The sequence below is a fragment of the Rattus norvegicus genome, chromosome 9, assembly GCF_036323735.1.
Source record: "Rattus norvegicus strain BN/NHsdMcwi chromosome 9, GRCr8, whole genome shotgun sequence".
NCBI lineage: Eukaryota > Metazoa > Chordata > Mammalia > Rodentia > Muridae > Rattus > Rattus norvegicus.
The window spans coordinates 33728868-33749817 of record NC_086027.1 but is presented as its reverse complement, the minus strand read 5'-3'; the positions used below and the strand labels follow the sequence as shown (position 1 = coordinate 33749817).

The window sequence follows — 20950 nt, the reverse complement described above, 5'->3', positions numbered from 1 at the left end:
TTGTTTCCTCTGCAGGTAAGCAATTAGGCAGTCAGAACTATACATACATATCATTATGTAAAACTTCAAGTGTCTTTCGTTATAGTGAAATATAAGCATATGATTTATTCAGTTTTAATCCATCAGACCCTTTGTTCCAAAATAAGCTTATTTCATAATATAGACTGAAACTGTGTGGCCACCCACCTACTTCCTCATAAAACAGATAACTACCTTTTACCTGCCTGGTTGGTTTTGGGGAGAGCAGTGGTGCAAGTCAGCAGGAGCAGCGTGTACTGTGATGCTGTGCGTCTGTGCAGTAAACAGTACATCTGTCTGCATTCTGGGAGTAACAGGCTCTGAAGGTTGAGGTGGGGGTGTTTTGAGCTGTCTGCCCTTTTCTGTATCTGGAGATGGGTACAGCATATGAAAGGGCCTCGTCTTGACCTCTTCTTTTTTTTTTATTCACGGTTCTTTCAATGCAGGTGTGTTTATGGGACCCACAAATATACCATTTACCTCACAAGCACCGACTGCGTTTCAAGGTTTTCCTTCCATGGGCGTCCCAGTGCCTGCAGCTCCTGGCCTTATGGGAAATATGATGGGACAGAACACAGGCATGATGGTGGGCATGCCCATGCACAATGGCTTCATGGGAAACGCACAGACTGGAGTGATGCCACTTCCTCAGAATGTTGTTGGCCCTCAGGGAGGAATGGTAGGACAGATGGGTGCACCTCAGAGTAAGTTCGGCCTGCCCCAAGCTCAGCAGCCGCAGTGGAGCCTCTCACAGGTAAGGCTCATGGAGTTTCTACCATCCGAACATCCAAGAAACCACATTTGTATTTTGAGTACTTTTATTTGTTTTAAAATCTAATGATGGAACAAAAGAAAGGGATAAGTTAATCAGATCCAAGTGTTTATAGATAAATGACTAGTTATTTTCCTTACTAAGAATATTCTATAAATAAATGTTAGGATTTTCCTTTTCCCATTTCAGACTGTAGTTACAATGGTGAACATGCCTATACTAACTAGAAGTTATCTTGGGCAGCATTTAAGAGACACGTCAACTCCTGCCTGTAAGGCTTATCTTCACTGATGAGAATTAATAAAAAAGATGCAAGCCTATCAGTGAGAAAGAAGTCCAGCTTCATGTTCTTAAAGCATAGTTTTATGAGGGATCAAGGCTGCCTCTGTCATGTGGTTACCGCCTGTTGGTGTCTGAGGAACATCCATTGGCTCAGGAATCCCTATGATGAGAATGCATACCCTGCTTACCTCAGGTATTCACTGATAAATTCCATGTCTGTGTGGCTTAGGTTAAACAGACATTTCTGCTGTTGCCCCACAAACCGAGGCTTTGACTTAGTGTTCATTGCCCCATTCCTTGTCCTGCATGACGGTCCACCAAGCATCTTACAGGAGTCAGCCAGGACCACTAAGATCCCTGGTGTACCTTAAGAACACTGACTGCCAATGAACATTCACAACATCACAGTGTATCTCACAAGTGCTCATGTGCTACTACAGCTGTGGTCATAGGAATACATGTGCACACTGCTTATGCAGTGGAAGCCTCAGCAGGTGTGTCAGATGTTAGGATCAGCTTTTCTGTGACTGAGCTACTGAGGCTCACCCGACTCAGGCTAAATTACAGGAGACCAGCGTTGAATAGCAGTTCTGTAACAAGGCCATACGAGTCTTCGTGAGCAAAAGGGAAGATGAAATCTGCCTGCCTGTAGACATGTTTGGGGTTATTAGTCTTGGTTTTCAAAAACAAAACAAAACAAAATCCTGCACAAAGAACACAGTTAATGTTGAGCATAGGTTTAGAATTATTTTAGGTAAATCCTGTGTCTCTTGTTCCATCACTAAACTGGGTAGTGAGAGCCGCTGTGTGAAGAGCCTGATGTGTACTGGATTGTACCCTGAAGAACAGGCATGTAGCTGTTCGTTTTATAGCATGTAAGGAAATTTAATTTTAGCCATTTATGCTTTATAAGATACACCTAAAACGCATGCTATAGGGCCTTCTTAATGTTTAAGAAGTATATTAAGGCCATTTAGAATGTTAGCCCAGAATTACAGGTATTTTGTAAGTGTTAGGATAATTTAGGATGTTTTACTTTCTAAAATTTCAGTCCTTGGGAGTCCCAGAGGAGTGATGGACTCCGATACAAACTCAAAGCTTTGGTTTCAGTTGTGGCCGCTCTAGGAAGCGAACTAAGCATGGACTGCTTTATAAGGAATGCCCGACTCGGGGAGAGGCAGCTTTTGATTTCAGTGGAGAGACTGCTGTGTGCTCGACGCCCAGCGTCTGCACTGATGTTCACGTCTGATGAAGTGTCTGGCTGTAGCTAGAGTCAAGAGTGCAAAGTGAATCACCCTTGTAAACCTTTGTGTTTCACAGATGAATCAGCAGATGGCTGCCATGAACCTCAGTAGTGCAAACAGCAGCGCAGGTTTTGGCCAGCCGCCCAGCACGACAGCAGGGTGGTCTGGAAGCTCGTCGGGGCAGACTCTGAGCACACAGCTGTGGAAGTAGGAGCTGCAACAGTTTCCTCCACAACCGACACCCAGCATTCCTCGCTACAAAGGCATCTAGTTCCCATTTATTCATGTACATACGTATTTTTTCTTTCCCCCATTTGTTCACATTAAGAATTACCTGATTGACCGTGTTGGTCTGTGCTGATTAAATTTGATGTGAAAGCAGGTTGAGAAACCATCTTGTGTGGAGGGCAGCTTTGCTCATATTTCCCATGATGTCATAAGCCACATTGAGAAGCTGCTCAGTTAACTTGTATAATCGGTTTTATTCTCAAAATTATAGCGCTAACGTTTGCATATAAGGGAAGTAGTTATCATGTTAGTAATACCTCTAACAGTATAAGCCCCACCCCCAAATTAGCCAGTAATCCTGTAGGAAGGGACTGTATGATCAGATGTTTAATCATATGGTAGAATGTAAATGTATCACTGAGCACTGTTTTCTAGTGTATCAAGTTCTTTTACGCATCATCGCTCACTCTGCTGTGCTGTTGTCATGATGTGCGTAACAGGGAGCGTGGCTAGTGACGGAGATAGACCTGGATGCACTGTAAAGCTCAATGAAGGTTTCAGAATTCAAACTCCCGTTGCCTCTTGTAATGTGGACCTCTTCTCATGTACATAGTGCTAATATGAAGACCTTTTTCTGCACTATATGCACACAGGGTAACTAAAACAAAGCCACTTTTAATCCTTGAAGGTATATCCAGGTTTATGACAGTAATTGTGTTTACATTTTATGGTGCCTAGTATTGACAAAATGTTATTTCCCTATATTAAACAGATGAATCCACACACCTTTTTTATTTGTGGGTTTTATTTCCTACAGTGTACACTGCCACCAGCTTTCCAAATATTTCATGTTGTGAAGCCAAAACTTTAATTGACAAAGTACTCATCAGCAGCTTCTAAAACCTATTTCATTCTACCAGTCATGACATGTCTTGGCGAGAGGGAGGGAGTAGTGCGTGAGATACTCCCGTGTTCTATTTCAGTGTCGTGTAGCTTCACTGTACAGAATCTTCCCAGTTAGGAGAACACATGCAGAACAAAGGAAGATAGCACATTTTGTAGTGTCCAGGTAGCTGTCGATACAGACGTCCTTCGGTTGACGGGAAAGGCTGACGGCAAAGGGACCGTACCTGAGTGAGCGCAGCCTACGCTCCAGACTCCTTCTCTCCTCAGCGGCTGCTCCTGGTGGCTACACCTCGATGTTCACTGTGTCCATGTGGTACTTTGGCTCATTGGCTAGATTGACCTTCTCTGTCCGAGTGTGCCACACGAGAACCTACGGAGGAAGGGGATAATTTAACAGCCACACTGTCAGTGCTCTAGGCTCAGCCGCACGAGGGAGAGGGAGACGTACCTTGGTGCAGTTGTTAGCTTTTGGTTCCAGTTCGTCAACTGTTGTGATCTGCTTTAGAAAGTCAGATTCCTGCATCCCTGGCTGGGATCCGCGGCGCTTAAATACAGCTTTCGGATTGGACAAGATGACTTGCAGACTCACAGCAAATCCTTTGTATGAAGTAAAGAAAAAGACTCAATTACTGCTATATTTTTTCCCTTTGTAATTGTGGTCACATCAAAAAGTATAAAAACCTACTATGTGGTTAGATCCTGGTATTCACACTTTAATAGGAACATTGCCTGCATACAGTCTCCCATCCAAGTACTAACCAGGCCCGACCCTGCTTAGCTTCCGAGATCAGACGAGATTGGGCGCGTTCAGGGTGGTATGGCCGTAGACCTGCATACAGTCTCTAAGGAAAATTAGTCCATTATTTTGTACACTGATGATACCTGCTACAAAATATGAAGTCTGTTGATAATAAAATTTCAGGAACTGCCTCAGAGAGGTCACCACAGCTCCACATTTAATACTCCATGCTATCACAGTATTATTAATTCTCCTTGTGGTGTCCCAGTGCTGGCCCAGCCTTCCCCACTGCTTTTGACATCATTTAATATGTGCTTTATCATGAAGGGCCAGCGCTGTTCCTAAGGACTTGACAGTGACAGGATCGGTGGTAGAGGTACTGATGATCATGTGTTTTGGAGGAACAAGTCTTACTTAATGTATAATCACGACCTTCAGTCTTTACATGAAGTGGGGGAGCTTAGAGATCAGAACAGGCAATAGCAAGTCATTGAGAAGTCTGGTTTTTGAATTGGAGTGTTTAAAATCAAAAAGCTCTAGCTTAGTGGTAGAACACTTGTCTCACATGTGGGAGGCCCTGAGTTCACCCGTCAACACTGCAAAGACAGAGAAATGTGAGCTCCCTCCCATGATTGGCTATGTGGCAGAATCATCACTGTTTAACCTGCTTCAATACACTCCTAATGCAGTCGACAGCTGACTGCACATGTGACTGCTTTAGACATCTGAAGCCTGAACCTTTGCTCCTGACAGTAAACTCAGGCCCTCCAGAAGTTGCTGGCTTGAGGGCCAAGCTAGGAACTTCTTCCTAGGAACGTGTGTACTCTTCCATTAGCAGCAGATGAATGCTGCTTTTTGAAGTGTCACATCATCAGACAATAACGGGAGAGGTATGAGAAGACCACATCATTCCCATCACCTCCAGACGTCTTGCTGCTCAGTCACATGCCCTGGACCCTGCTGCCTCTTGGAGGAAGTTAATGCTTAGCTATGCACAGACGATGCTCTAGGAAGTGCTGAGGGGAGCAAAATCAGACAACACAACCCATAAAATGGCCTTCAGATTCCAGTATCCTCCACATGCTGTATGGACGGACACGGTATAGTCTAGTAAGCAACATTAATTTGGAGTATCTAGTCTTTTGTTTTAGATTAGGTCCTTGCATTTGGGACACTTGCTGTCACTTCATTTCTGTTAACTCTGTAAGTGCCCCCATTTATTAAGTCTGCAAGAGAAGTATGAAAGCTCAACCTTGGCGGTAGGGAAGCCTGCAGAAAGATTCTGCTGACTTCAGAGCACTGCAGAAGACTGCAATATGTAAATAAATATGCCACTATGTAAACAGTAGCAAGAGGGTGGGTAGTACCAGCCTCCGTTCACAGCTGTAAGAACCCTAGTAGACAGGTAAATGGTCTGTGAGAGTTCTGGTGGGCAGAGCCAGGTCATAGGCATACCATGTGACTGATAAGGGATCCATAAAGTCTTCATCAGGCACAGCTGGTGCAGCACAAGACTTCAGCAACACCACCAAAGCTTGAAGCTCATAAAGTGCCTTTTCGCATCAGACCGGATCACGTTACTGTTAATGACTTCTTTTTGTCATGTGCTTCCTCCTGAACCTAAATGCAAGTCTGCCTTTCTCAATCGTACTGGAGCTTCTGGAATATTCTTTATATGGCTTCAAGGCACTGCTCTTTATATCCCCATTTTCATAGCACACACAATGATCCAAGTTATGTAGAGATGATTCTGAAAATATAAAACCACTGAGACCTGATTTCCCTCATCGTCCCTTAAGATGTTAAACTCACCGTCTGCAGTCACTGAAAGATTCAGATTAGGTGAATAATTTCTCCATTTCCCTGGTTCAGGAATATTTCATCATGTTGTAGATCTGTGTGGCAAAGCGAAGCACAGGCCACAACCGGGCCTGAGGCTACCATGGTTTTCCTTGGGTGCCTTCTTGTCCTCATTGTGCAGTGGTATGCACCTGAGCAGCAGAATCCTTAGGGAGGGGCTCACAGAGTGACCTAGTTCCTAAAGAGGGTGCTGGTGGGGGAGGAGGGAGGACATTATCCAGATGTTCTTCATTCACCCACTTCAGTGGGTTCTGCCCGTTCTCTGCTCAGGAAGCAGGTCACAGCCGCAGCAAGCAGGCATCATATGGTAAGTAGGCCAAGCTGGGTTGCTTCGGGGGAAATCCTCTGCCCTGATGAGACAGCATGCTGAGCTAAAGTGCTCTCTCTTGGAAAGAGGCAGTGATTTTAGCTCCTGTCCATTGATTTCCAATCTGCTGTGGGTGTCTTGGGTTTTCTTCAGTTGCAAGTATTTGCCTCGAGCATTATATATATATCCTTACTGGATTTGGCTTTAAAGGCTCTGCTGTATCTTTTGAGGTATTAGGATTCTGACAAAAACCATACAAGTGGGTCTTCTGTCTGAATCAGTTACAGAAAAAATGTGCTATGCGAGTGAAAACTGAAGACAGGTCTTAACATCTAACGATGGGGAGGGAGGGCACGCACTAGGCAGAGGGACAGGGTTGGCTGCAGTAGATTATATGCTTACTGAATGCATTAGAGCCTTAACAATCCATTTAATCTCCAGACAAGATGAAGCCACAGGAGAGTTGGAGAAGAGATGGCTCATCGGTTAAGAGCATTTGCCCCTCTTCCAGAGGCCCCAGCTCAGTTGCTAGCACTTGGGTCACATCTGACCGTCATCTGTATGTGACTCCAGTGCCAAGGCTTTCGACACCCTCTGACTTCTGTGGGCACCACACATGTGCTTGGGTGCATGCATGTACATGCAGGCAGACTACTCTTAAACAAAAGACATAGGAGTAGGATTAAATAACAAGAAGAATGTAGTCATTAGGGGTGAAACACAGATATGATAGACTGTCCAAGAATAGGTAAATGTCAGCCCTAAAATTGCCAAAGCTGCTCTGAAGGGGCCACCCCACAGGCAAGGAACCCCCCAAACTCTGCTGTCTCCTTTGGTTGACAACCTAGTGTGAGGAAGTTATATAGCAAGAATTTGCAGAGCAAGAAGCTCCGTCGGTGGGCAGAGGTTCTCAAGCCTTCAATGATATCAGCTGATGCCCACAGAAGCACCCAGACCAAGTAGAGAAGTCAGAGTTGAGTCAGTTATCCCGACTCACTTAGCCTGGGCGTGGTCATGCTCTCATCAGCAAGAACTCAGCAACCAAGGAGTAGCTGCGGCTGCAGCTTCTGCATGGAACATGGACATCGACTGCCTTGTGAGGGGTCATATTAGCTCTGAAAGCTCAGGTGCTCCTGCCTAAACTTAACGACAAGCTTTGAAAGGACACAGGGTGCCTCTAAACAACCTGGTCATGTCCCAGTACAACACTCAGGATATTTTCTTATATTTATAATACAGTATGTGTTATGTTTGTGTGTTCATATATATGTGTGTGTGTATATATATATATGTATATATATATATACACACACATATATACATATATAATGTCTCAGAACCAGAATTCCTGCTGTACAAAAAGCAGGAAACTAAATACCACAGTACGGAGAAACAAATCCAGAAATGATGGCCAAATTATAGAATGTGACATAAGACTATAAACACGTTTCACATTCAAGAAGACTGAAGAGGTGGGCATGCTGAGAGAAGAGAGTCAAGGTCATCTCAATGATAAAACTGCAAGGAGACCTAAGTGTCCTGGGTAGAACTAACATTGGAGACACAACAGAATAAAAGATCAGCAAAATGGTCTTTAGAAGTTCAATAACAAAGATTAAATACGTTTCAAATATATAGAAACAAAGTAAATTACTGATCAAATCAAGGGAAGGGAGAAAGTAAGAAACCACTAAACCAAAGTCAAACCAAGACTAGTATTAGAGGATCAGAATGAAAGGTGAGAGGAAGGTATAAAAATACATGAAGATATGGTGACTAAAACGTTCCAGCCGTCATTCAGTGAAGATATGTAAAGCCTGAACAAACCTGTTCCTAATCTAAACGTAACCTAAATGAAGATCAGTCCAGCTGTAATAGCGCCTTACACAATCTTCACATGTAACAGGAACAATATCAGACAAGCCACAGTGGAAGTCATAAACCAATTTCCAAAAACCTTAAAATAATTCAAATAACACAAAGTATGGTGCTTCTGATGTAGAATTTAGAAGACTCAATAACAAAGATTAGACAGTTTTAAAAGTTCAATAACAAAGATTAAATAAGTTTCAAACATATGGGAATGATCAGAATAAGTTACAGATCAAATCAAGAGAAGTGAGAAAGTGGTTAACCAAATGCAACTGAAAACAAGCTATGAAAGTTTGGGTCTACTGAAGTTCTTCGGAAATTATTGCGGGGCTATGCATGTGTGTGCACAGTATAGAGGTCAGAAATCAATGCTTGAAATCTCCTCCCACTCTCCACTTTATTTGGGGGTCACTGGAACTGACCATCTGGCTAAACTGGCAGGCCAGCAAGCCCTCAGATCCTCCTGTCTCCTTCTTTACCCATGCTGCCGTTAGAGGCATGTGCCACCACACCCAGTTATCTACAAAGGGGTTAAGAATTTTAACTTCAGTCCTCATCTCCAGATGCCCCAATGGGGTAGCATGAGACCTCCTGCCTTACTTAGCCATGTAAGAAGCCAAGACTCTCTCTCTCTCTCTCTCTCTCTCTCTCTCTCTCTCTCTCTCTCTCTCTCTCTCTCTCTCTCTGTGTGTGTGTGTGTGTGTGTGTGTGTGTGTGTGTGTGTGTGTGTGTTATATCTCTGTAGCAAACATGGCAAAAATGTTTTCAAAAATATTTTAAACACTAAACTAGAAAGATGAGATCACCCACTTTTATAAGCTAAAAAATGTAAATAAAGCCCGAGTGCTATTAAATATAAGAGCAGACACAGGGAAGAAGAGAGAATGCAGAAGAATAATGAATGAGAAATGGCTCCCATAGGCTTAGTTGCTGGCCCTGCTTGGGAGGGTTTGGCCTTGCTGGATGGAGTATGTCACTAGGGCAAGACTGAGAGCACACATCTCTACTTGTAGTTTCCTGATTTGAAGGTATGAGCTCTTGGCTTCCTACTCCTGCCACCAAGCCTGCTGCTTGCTGCTGCTCCTACCCTCCACAGTAGACTTCTGTTCCTCTGGAATCGTAAGACCCCATAAACTCTTCCATAAGTTGCTCATGGTCCTGATGTTTTAATCACAGCAACAGAAAAAGCACTAATACATGGATAAGCATCTATCCATACGTTCTTGAGAAGTAGCAGGCACAAACCACCAATATGGAGAGAACGGGTTTTAGTGACACGAGGAACAAAAAGTTTTAGCTTTATGACAGAGTTTTAGACATCTCAGATTAGAACAGACAGGTTGAAATATAAGCTACCAACACTACAGACAACATAGAACAATTTAACAAAGAAATGCAGTTTATGGTTCAGCCACCTTCCAATACTATAACTGTCTGGGGCCAGACAACCCTTGGCTGTGAATCCTAGAACAAATAAAAGTTGTACAGTAATTTTTACTTTTAATAAAAAGGAACACATCCTCAAATTATCCTGAAGGCCAGCCTTGCCCTGACACTCAAACTATGCAAGTGCATTACCAAAAAACTACAAGCAAAGTCCATGAAGAAAGACAAAGCCTCCCCCACATTCTACAAGTCCATGCCAGCATGAAAAGGGCAGTAAGCCATGACCACGTATGTTAATCTCAAGGTTGGGACTTGTCGTGATCTCAACCTCATAATCACTATTAGAAACCGTAAAAGGAAAACTATCTTGATAGATGGCCAATACTCCTTTTCACAAAATCCAATATCTTTTTATGACTGGGGTTGAAGATGGATATCACTGAACCAACAACAAATGTGAAGTTTTCAACTTGATAAAGGGCGTTTGAGGAAGGAAAATGGAGGAGATAAACTAGAACGGAGAAAACAGTACTGACATTTTACTTCCAGATGCAGACTGACTCAAACGCCTGCAGGTTCTCATGAGACACAGCTACTCCTGTCTGTGTAGTATTCAGCAATGCAGTGGACTCCCTTGCCATGGGAAGAAACACCCTCCCCCATTTGTTTTTAACAAAACAGGCGACATAGCTGGGCACAAAGTCCATAAAGGAGAGTTCCTCTCTCTCCCAGTCAGTAGCATCAATAGCTGTTGCCAGTGTCTCCTGAGGGACAGCCACCAAGTTGGCCTCACCACCATGTACCTGACCCACTTGCACACACTCTTCTCTTAATCTGTAAATAGTCTCCTATATCCTGCAAATCAAGCCTACTTCCACTTCCTGCAGCATGACATGGCTACAAGGCCTTTATAGTCTGATCATGAGATACTAGCAACTTTCTGAATCATTGCCCAAGGGTACCAATGTCTTAACATGCTCCTTTTATTTTTAATGTTCATAAATGTTTTGCCTGCATGTTTATCTGTGTGCATGTACAACATGCATGCCTGCTGCTTGCAGAGACTAGAAGATGACATCGGATCCCCTGAAACTGGAGTTACAGACGGTTGTGATCCCTGTGGGTACTGGAATTCAAACCTGGGTCTTCTGGAAGAACAGTCAGCGCCCTTAACCTCTCAGCCATCTCTCCAGCCCCTAGGCCTGTTCTTTCAATGTTGCTAATAGCAATTTAAAAAAATTTCCATCTTTAGAAAAAATGATTTCAAATCCAAAATAAAACACACACACATACACATGCACACAGGCATTACAAATACAGTCACATATATACACACTGTAGTCAGAACTTGTTGGAAAAAGGAAGTTACTTGTGGTAGCACTTCTCTCTGGAGTAGCTTCCTCTCAGAGCATACACTGCCTCCTGGAAAATTGCATGTGTAAATTTCAATACTGCTTCTGGTTCAAATATGTGTTAACATATCAAACCACATATGTTGCTATTAAAATGGTTTCTTAGTCATTGTTCTGTTGCTATGAAGAGACACCATGACCAAGGCAACTCTTACCTTTAAAAAAAAGCATTTAATTGTGGCCTTGCTTACCGTTTCAGAGGCTAGTCCACTATCATATGGAAGGGAGTATGGTGGCATGCAGGTAGATAAGGCACTGGACTAGTAGCTGAGAGTTCTAGTCTGAGACAGAGACAGAGATTGGATTGGACCTGGTATGGGCTTTTGAAACCTCACAGCCCAACCTCAGTGAAACACTCCAGCAAGGCCACAACTCCTAATCCCAGTCCTTTCAACTAGTACCACTCCCTAGTGACTAAGCACTCAAATCTATGAGCTCATTGAGGCCATTCTCCTCCAAACCACCACAAATGCTATGTTTAGGCAAATTTGGGCACCAATCTTTAAAAGAACTACTCTTCACCATTAGCTTCTCTTAGTGTCTTTAGCAAAAATCATTTGACCTGTAACTGTAAACATTTCGTGGTTGCCAATTATATTGCATTAATGTCTATACTTAACATATGTCAGTATCAGGTGTGTGTGTGTGTGTGTGTGTGTGTGTGTGTGTGTGTGTGTATGTGTGTGTACATATATGTGCATGTGCCAGTGGAGGTCAGAGGTCAATCTCAAGTGTTGGTTCTCAGAGCTCCGGTCTTGTTCTTTAAGGCAAGGACTGAAGGTTTGGAGGACCTGGCGCTTGATGAGTATACCAGACTGGCTTGCCAAGAGGTACCAGAGATAAATCTGTCTCCACCTCCCCAGCCCCGGGGTTACAAAGTGAATGCGACCATGCCTGCAGTTTCCATGGTGCTGAGGGCCAAACTTGGGTTTGATGTTTGTGAGGCAAGCACTTTGTGGACTAAGCCACCTCTCCAGCCTCTAAAGCAGCAGTTCTCCATGTGTTGGCCTGACCTCTTGGTTGGGGCAGGGGGTACCCAACAACCCTTCATAGGAATTGCAGATCAGATATCCTGCATATCAGATATTTACATCAGGATACAAAACAGTAGCAAATTACAGTTATAAAGTGGCAACAAAATAACTATGGTCCGGGCATCAGTGTAGCATGAGGACTGTATCAAAGGGCTGCAGTATGTGGATGGCTGAGAAGCACTGCCCTAGAGTGCTTTTACTACTGAACACATAAAATACAAGTTGGGAAGTAGAATTCCTCTAGCTTCGTGTCTCCCCTCTCACTGCCCACTATCAGAGGTTGTTTTAGCCATCCTCAACCTCTTGCTTTTCCTTATGAACTGGATGGCTCTCTTATTTTCTACAAAAAGCACAGCCACAATTTCGACAAGCTTATTCTGCTGTGACTTAGGGTGAAGGATATCGCAATTTTCTCTGCATCCGGTTTTCTGGTCCATTAACGAGAAGTCTTCATTTCACTTCCGTTTCCTTCACACTCAGGCCTTATCGTCATTTCAGCATTTTATTATTCGTGATATAACCGTGAATGAAACCTAAAAGTGAAATGCTCTCCTTTCCTGACTCCTCACCGTCACTGTTTCTAACTATTAACTGATTTCTCTGTTGTTTTTACTTTTTGAGATAGGGTATCACTATGTAGCCGTAGCCTCAAACTTGCTACATAGATTAGGCTGGCCTGAAATTCTCAGGGATCTGCCTCCCAAGGGTGAGGATTAAAGGTGACTTCCATACCCAGCTGGTCTATGTTCTCCTGTATCCCATAGTATGGGCGAGCACATTTGTTGCCCTGGTATTCTCTCTGGTCAAAGTCTATGGCTGATACGGTTTTACTTCCTCCTTCCCTGGCCTCACCCAACTTGGATGCTGCTTTTTTGTTTTCCTGGTGAGCCAGTCTCTCCAGCCCCCTGCCTAGTGTCTTTATTGTACAGACTATTTGAATTTTGTCCACTGCTTTTTAAATTCTGCATCTATTAGGATCATATTGTCTCTACTCTTTTATATTCATATGGCCTATCGAGGTTGACTTTCGTATCTGAGCTTATATTCCAAGGATAATCCAAAACGATCATGGTTGGATGGCCATGACAAAAAGTTTTTTAAATGATGTTAGTGTCTGTCATATATATATATATATATATATATATATATATATATATATATATATACATATATATATATATGTGTGTGTGTGTGTGTGTGTGTAATTTTTGCATCTATTATAAAAGGGAGACAGACTTATAATTAATTGCTTACATCTGGTCTGTCAGATGACTCAAAAATATTTCCTTTCTAAAATTTGGAAATGTTTGTGAAGGCTTACCAATTTTATTATTATTATTATTCCTTAATCTTTTTTACAGTCCAGTCATCAATTTTTCATTACATATTTAATAGAAATCACAAGAGAAGCCATCTGCACTGGACTTCTGTTGACTACCAATTTTACTCACTGTGTATTTATGGATTGGCTTAGATTTTGTTTCTCCTTGAGTCAGTTTTAATAGTTTAACCACGAATTTGTTTTCACCTGGTCTTCCTTAATTTCAGATATATTTTCTCATAGTTTTCTGAATTTGTAGAAAGTTTCTGTAAGGCTGGTGGTTAATACTCCTTGCATCCCTGGCTTTAGTAACGAGGCTTCACTTTTTTTGCTGGGCAGTCCACTGAAAAAGTGTGAGTACGTGTGTTGTTTGCTGTGTGTTTGCGTGTGTTGCATTTTGTGTTGCGTATTGTGTTGTATGCATGTGGGAAGCCAGTGTACATGTGTGTGCACACACAAGAGTGCACATGCAGAGGTCAGAAGATTCGGGTGTCTCCCCTACTGCCTTCCACCGGATTCCCTCGAGGTAGTTTCTCACTGAACCGGAATCTGGGCAGGATAGCTGGGTTGGCCAGCAAGCAGGCTCCTGAGCTCTGCCTGTGCTCATCCCCCAGCACTGGTTACACCAATGTGCTCAGCTTTTACATGGGTGCTGGGGATTCCAACTCAGGTCCTCACGCTCCATAGCAAAGGCTCTTACATATCAAGCCAAGCCCCTTAGTTTATATGTCAAAAGGACATTTAGTTTGAGTCTCTGTCCTGCTTTTCTATTCTGCATATGATTTATTTTATTCATTTACTTATTAGGTCTCTAATCATTTTCAAATTACCTTGGTTTTATCTTTTCCAGCTCTCCCATGATATAAGGTTACAGTATTAACCCCCCACCCTATCCCCCAGCATTTAAAGACCTTTAACCATTCCATTAGCCATACCCTGTAGGGTCTAGGATGGTTCCATTCTGTTTTCATTCATTTCAAAGTAGTTTCCAAATTATTTCTTATACGATTAACGTGGTTATTTAGAAATGCGTTGTCTAATTTTTATAGGCACGGATTCCAAAAACGCCCTGTGGTGTGTGTATCAATATTTAACTTCCCTTCCTACTTAGCTGCTTTTCTGTTGCTATAACAAAATACCCAGGGCTTCAGTTACAAACAACTGGAGTTTACCCAGGCTGCTGAGTTCAAGGACACGGTGAAGGCAAGGGCGTCATAACATGGCAGAAGGGCAACTGGCAAACAGCACACATGGGAGAGACACCCGAGGGATGGTCTTGCCTTGTGGCAACACACTCTGGTAGCAACTAACTCAGTTTTGAGAGAGCAAGAACTTCTGCCTGTTTCCGATTTCCATGGTTCTAAGCCTAAACATTCGAATCCCATTGTACCACAAAACACACCACGGCAAAGGCTCCTTTCAAATCTGCCATTTGAGCTGCTGGCACATTACTTCTCATCAATTTAGAAGCATTTTCTTCCACTGAAGGGCATAAAGTTCCCAGTCAGATTCTAGAGCAGATTAATGGACCTCTTTTTCGAGCGAGCGCACTGTGGCTCTCTCTGCTCCCCCCCCCCCCCATTCCTCTCCAGTGCCTTTAATTACTGTGTAGTTTCTTAAAACTCTTCAAAAGAAGAAAAAAAAATACCCACTTAGCAGTCATCGTTCTCTGTGGGGCAGGGGGAACTACAGTACTTCTAAGAGAAGTGCCTTTTAGAGGCAATTCATTTAAATCTCTCGTCTGAGGACAACAAAAACACAATCTTCTACCGTCAGGATAGACGTGGACAGAAAGCTTGGTCCTGCGAGCCCCGTGTGAATCGCAGAGCCTTAAGTAGCTGAGTTCTGCAAATGTTCACCTATGTTTTCTGAGCAGAAATGCCTTTGAAGCTTGCAGGGGAAGGGACTTCGCTGGTTCCGAGACCACTGGGAACGCCACGTGCGCCATCCGGCGAAGGGCAGATGCAAAAAAACAGAGGTGCGGGCCGGCACCATTTCATGTTCTCCAGCTCTGTTATTTTTAACTGGCAGCAAAAAGCGAACTGTACGTTTTAGTTGGGAGAAATTAGAGATTTACATTCTCCATGGCATTGTTAAATGGGTCATGCTAACCACTCTACTAGATCCAAAAAAAAAAAAAAAAAAAAGGAACTTGTGTCTCATTCCAACCCTGGATAACAGCAGTGAAACCATTTTTAATTGCTTGAGGGGTTCAGTACCAAAGCTGTCATGTGTGTCCTTTTCTGGCGCTTAGTGGGAGCCTTGTTGGGTTCTGATTCGAAACTGCAGGAAGTTTCCTAATGACCTCCTTTAATGAAAAGCCGTGGCAGTATAGGATAGTCACCGCAGGAAGACTTTTAACCTGACGCTCCTGGGTTCAAATCTCTCCTTTCCCACTTATTTAAAAGTACTTTGGTGAAGTGTGTCAGTGCACCGTGCCTCATTCTCTACAAACGTGAAAGCGAGAAGGTTCTTTCACTCTTGTGAGCGGTTAGGCAGGTAGCACACACACAGAGCTGCAGCTGAGGATTCACCAGAATAAAAGCCTCCCCCCAGCTCTAAATTACTCATTTCCAAGATTATATGAAATAACATCATCTTTCAGTTTTCAATGTCATTGGGCCATTATTTGTTCCAGAAAACCTTGGCAGGGACGGTGGCACACACCTGCAATCTCGGCGCTGGGCGGTGGACTGGGGTTTAAGGTTATACTTGGCTACAAGCAAGGACCCTTTCCAAAGCCATTGCTTGCTTATCTTAGCACTGATGATGTCACTGTGTAAGACATGGTCCTGACTCTCTGGAAATTCTGCAGTCCAGTTAGGAAAATCAAGACAAATAGGGCTACGTCCTCAGTGCCTCAGAAGTCGGTGCAAAGCCTATGAGCACAGATCAAGGAGAGGCTAAGACTATGACTGCAGTGTGAGAGGTCTCAGAGAGGGAACTCCGAGGTGGATCTTGAAGCAGGTGAAGTCTGTCCCCCACCTCCCAGAGGAAGCTGGGAGGCTTGAGGCCAAGCTGGGATGGGAGGGGCAAAGCTTTCTCTTCACCTTGAGCACACTGCCATTCCTAAAACCCTTCCAGCTCTTCAGCAGGTACTAGCGACTCGTTGACTGAGTCAGCTTTAGGAACATTCCCGTGGCCACAACACAGAGACGGCAGGAGTGACAGCTACACCAGGTGGTCCAGGAAGAAGAGACAGATGGGCACACACGGGCTGCGGTGTCTAGCACAGACAGTAATAAAGATCTGGCTATGGGACTTGCACAGACCTGGAAAGCATTTTAGATTTGTTCTTGCTTGCTAGACAAAGAAGCAATATAGACAGACCTCAGGCCTAATCAGGTAGGTCTAGGGCTCCTCCGGGACATTTCAATGGGCTTTCTTGTCACTTGTCCTCAGTCTTGGGTATCTAAGTCAACTTACAGTTGGCTCTGTGAAAACACTTTTCTTCCTCTTTAAGGAGGTTGCTTACAGCCTCCGAGTTACGTCCTGCAAAATCCCACAGCTCTAACCTATCTTAACCGGGCCCAGCCTGAAGACTTACTGCCAGAGGAGGTTTGACATGGACGCCAGGAGCCTCCTCAAGGCCTTTGTCCTTAAGAACATGCGCAGTTCTCCATTTCTACCCGGAGTCTCAAAACAGCCCTCCCACACTGTCATTCTCTTCTTATGTGGACTAGATGTAGCGAGACTCCCTCCTCAGAGCACAGAGGCAATACCTGCGGTGCAGCATGGGCTGACATTCTGCGGTCCACCTTTCGCTTCTGTAACATCCGGGCCCTCTGTGCCCGGTGGTCGGCTCTGGACTAGAGGAGGTAGAGCTTGGGACCAGCTTGATGCTTCTTCAGCTTTGGCTCCTTATCCCCCTTTTCAAAACTATTAACGTCTAGTTTGGTGTTTACTAATTCCTAATGCTCACTTTGAGTTTGTACCATCATTTTTTTTTAAATAGTATGTTTACATAGCATGTATACACGGAGGTGAGGTTCGTGCACGCCAGCACATAAGGAAGCTGGAGGAGACTGTCGTTCTACTGATGTAGACTGACATCTACACAATGGAATATTACTCAGCTATCAAAAACAATGACTTTATGAAATTCATAGGCAAATGGTTGGAACTGGAAAATATCATCCTGAGTGAGGTAACCCAATCACAGAAAAACACACATGGTATGCACTCATTGATAAGTGGCTATTAGCCCAAATGCTTGAATTACCTTAGATGCCTAGAACAAATGAAACTCAAGACGGATGATCAAAATGTGAATGCTTCACTCCTTCTTTAAAAGGGGAACAAGAATACCCTTGGCAGGGAATAGAGAGGCAAAGATTAAAACAGGTACTCTCTACCTTCCTTTGAGACAGGGTCTCTTGTTTATCCTGGTGACAGACTGGTGGCCATCAATCATCAGTGACCCTTTAATAAGTGCGCCTTTTTAGAAAAACACGTTCTGGGGCTGGAGAGAGGGCTCGGTGCTTAAGAACAGGTAACGCTTGTGTAAGGGACTCAAGTTTGATTTTCCAGGACCCGCATTACCCAGCTCATAAGCACCATGGACTCCAGCTTCCAGAGGACGCAATGTCTCTGTCTTCCTCAAGTGCACATATCCACACATGGACACATGGACATATTCATATTTTAAAATAATCTTGGGAAAGTACAGTTTTGTTGCTGTGCTTAACCTTGGAGCAAATCAGCATTTGTGTATTGATATCTCTTTTGTCTTAAACTAATCTTATAAAACTTCCCCTTCTTATTATGGCTTTGACTTTTTCTTTCTTCCTTCCTCTAATAATACAAGACACATGTCTTTTAATCTACTGTATTACACTGTAAAAACTTTACTATATTATTAAATGTTTATGGCACAAAGAGTTGATTCTACTTTCTTACCACAAGTTTAATTTAATCTGCCATCATCCAATCTACTCTCTCTCTGGAAGAGTGCACATAGAGTGGTGTCTCCACACCAGGTAGCATTAAAGTGTCTGGAGCCCCACCTCTGCCTCTCTACCTGGTGCACAGACACCCAGAGGGGAAAGGGTTCTCCACTCCCTCAGGCTGTATGTGGGTGGTGCCCAGAGAGGAGACCAGGAGTCACTGTGGACTCCCAGTTTCTCCTGGGTTGTCAGGATGACAGACTTTTGGTAAGTTTTGAGAAAGTGAAATTCACTGGATACAAATGTCTCTGGTCCATTTCTCCCTTAGAACTCTGCACTCCAGTCAGTCTGTACTACCTGCAGGAGTCTGAGAAATCTAACACCAGTCTGATTCCCACCCCTGCACAGAGGCAGGCTCCCCCAGTAAAATTTCTGGATGTCCTTGTTTTGAAATCTTGGCACAATCGCTTCAAACTCAGGGCTTTTTCATTCATTGAGGGAAAGTACACAAACCAGGCAAAGTGCTAGGAAAGGCAGCGGCAGGGTCAGGCTGTAATCAGTGTCATTCTTGACTGGAATACACACTATGGTCATGGTTGTTCTCACACAGAGAGGAGATCTGGTGGTGGCTGGCAGGTCTCAAGAGCAATGAAGCTGATATCTGGAGAGGGTGGAAATATTCGTTGTTGCAGGTTGGATGGTATATGTGACAGCCTGTGGTGATGTGGGGACCATAGGCCTACTTCACGGGAGCCAAGGGAAGCTACTGAAGTGACTACAGAAGTGTGCAGTGGGGACCTAATGGTTCAACTGGTGTCACGGGGACACAAACAGGAGCTGAGAAACCAGGTAGAAGGTTACCCCTGGCCCCGGTGGCAAAAAGAAACAGGACCCAGCGTGGTGGTGCAGCAGACAGCTTGGCAGGGGTATTGGACTTACCAATGTCTCCCTCCAAGAGGGGTGAGAGCTCAGATTCAAACTGGGTGACGAGCCAATATTAAAGGAAAAGGTAATTGATTCCTCATGATTTCTCTCTCACATGCATCTGTTTTATTTTCTGATCATGAACGCCCACTGAACCTACTGGATTTGTGCTAAGCATTTCCTGCATCACCCACAGCTTTCTCTGTCATTCGACTGCCATTCTGTAGAATTCCTGGCAGTAGCATACTACTCTTGTGTGGGAAAACCCCTCCTAGCAGCCCCATATGCCTGGTGCCACTGTGCTCTGGCTGCCTCCCTCGGGGCTGTTCAGACTTCCTGCCTTTGACTTACAACATCCCTTGCTTCGTGGCTGGCATGGAGAGGCCTTGGGTTGGTTGAAATGCTCAGCACCGTCAGAGCAGCCCTGTCTAGTCTCTGAGGGATGTTTCACCATAGCCGCCAGATCTAGTTTTTATGATTTTACAGCCTCAAGGAATGCAATGAGGGTATATAAGGAGAGAGCAGAGTGTGCGTGTGTGTGTGTGTGTGTGTGTGTGTGTGTGTGTGAGAGAGAGAGAGAAAGAGAGAGAAAGAGAGAGAGAGAGAGAGAGAGAGAGAGAGAGAGAGAGAGAGAGAGCTGGAAGGGAGGAGAGGGAGGCAGGCTGGTTAATGGTCATGAAATTACTGTCAGGATGAGTAAGTCCCACTGTTGTAGAGTGCAGGAAGGGGACTCTGGCTAACTCACACTATTGGGCACTTTATTACTTCGACAAAACACTATGTATGACCAAGGCACCTGCAGAAGGAAGAGTTTATTTACTAGGGCTTACAGTCCCAGAGGATTAGTATCGGTCATGGCAGGGGATTAGGGAAGCGTAGTACCAGAACAGCTCAGAGCTCACATCTCAAACCAGACTTAGGAAGCACAGAGGACCACCGGAAATGTCCCATGGCTTTGAAACTTCAAAACGTGCCTGTCGGTGACACACTTCCTCTAAAGCCATACCTCCAATGCTCCCCTAAACAGCGCAACTAACTGGAGATTCAAGCATTCGAATGCTCAAGACCATGAGGGTCTTGAGGTCATCACATTCAAACCGTCACATCCCACCACAAATGGTCTCCCAAGGGATGAATATGCTAATTGCTCTGACTTGGCTGTGATGCATTTGACACACATCACACTTTCCCCCACAAATACACATAATTCTGTGCCAGTTTAAAAAAAAAACATAGCTATTTCAAATAGAAACTCTTAAATTTTCGATGGAGACAGGCACTGGAGAGGGGTCATGTTGACCCTAATTATTGAGAAGCACGGCCAAGAGCTTAAGTGGAGATTGCCTCAGTTTCCCTTTTGGTCCACAGGGAGGTTCGCATCAATAACCCCATTGTGGAACCCAGGCTTGGTAATGAGGCCACCCTGCCTGAAACCCCCTGAATGACTCAGGGCAGGGCCTGGACGGCGTCAGGTGGGACTGTGATCCCAGAACAAGTTATGGATTATAGGAGAGACATAGTTATAGCTCCTGGCCACCTATACGTCTGTTCTTATCCCTGGCGCCATCCTATAACTACCTCGAGACAATAAAATACGGACACCAGCCCTCACACTGGCGCCTGGCCCCTCCCCTAACCAATGAGAGGAGAGCACATTGGCGAGTTTGATGGGTAGCCCAATGGGGGACCCGTGGACTAGACCATGCTCGATGTGTCCCGCAGTCCAGCTCAGCATCTTTCCTGTTTAAATTTCCTTGTT

At 44.1% G+C, this 20950-nt stretch overlaps 2 protein-coding genes across 6 annotated transcripts in view; one reads left to right on the top strand and one right to left on the bottom strand.

Moving 5' to 3' along the window:
- The window catches only part of Smap1 (small ArfGAP 1), a 92000-nt gene extending 88671 nt beyond the window's left edge, over positions 1-3329 (top strand). For 4 of the 5 annotated variants that reach the window (XM_003750668.6, XM_039084512.2, XM_039084511.2 and 1 more), the window contains 2 exons: positions 465-772; positions 2393-3327. In XM_003750668.6, the coding sequence (XP_003750716.3) occupies positions 465-772; positions 2393-2527 (443 nt within the window). In that variant the 3' untranslated portion in view covers positions 2528-3327. Of the gene's footprint in view, positions 1-464; positions 773-2392 lie in introns of all 5 variants that reach the window. The other variant, NM_001427332.1, reaches the window with a different exon arrangement.
- A 22-nt stretch (positions 3330-3351) lies between these two features.
- The window catches only part of B3gat2 (beta-1,3-glucuronyltransferase 2), an 82985-nt gene continuing 65386 nt past the window's right edge, over positions 3352-20950 (bottom strand). The window contains 2 exon segments of the mRNA NM_022609.2: positions 3352-3820; positions 3899-4047. Coding sequence (NP_072131.1) covers positions 3734-3820; positions 3899-4047 — 236 coding nt within the window. The 3' untranslated portion in view covers positions 3352-3733.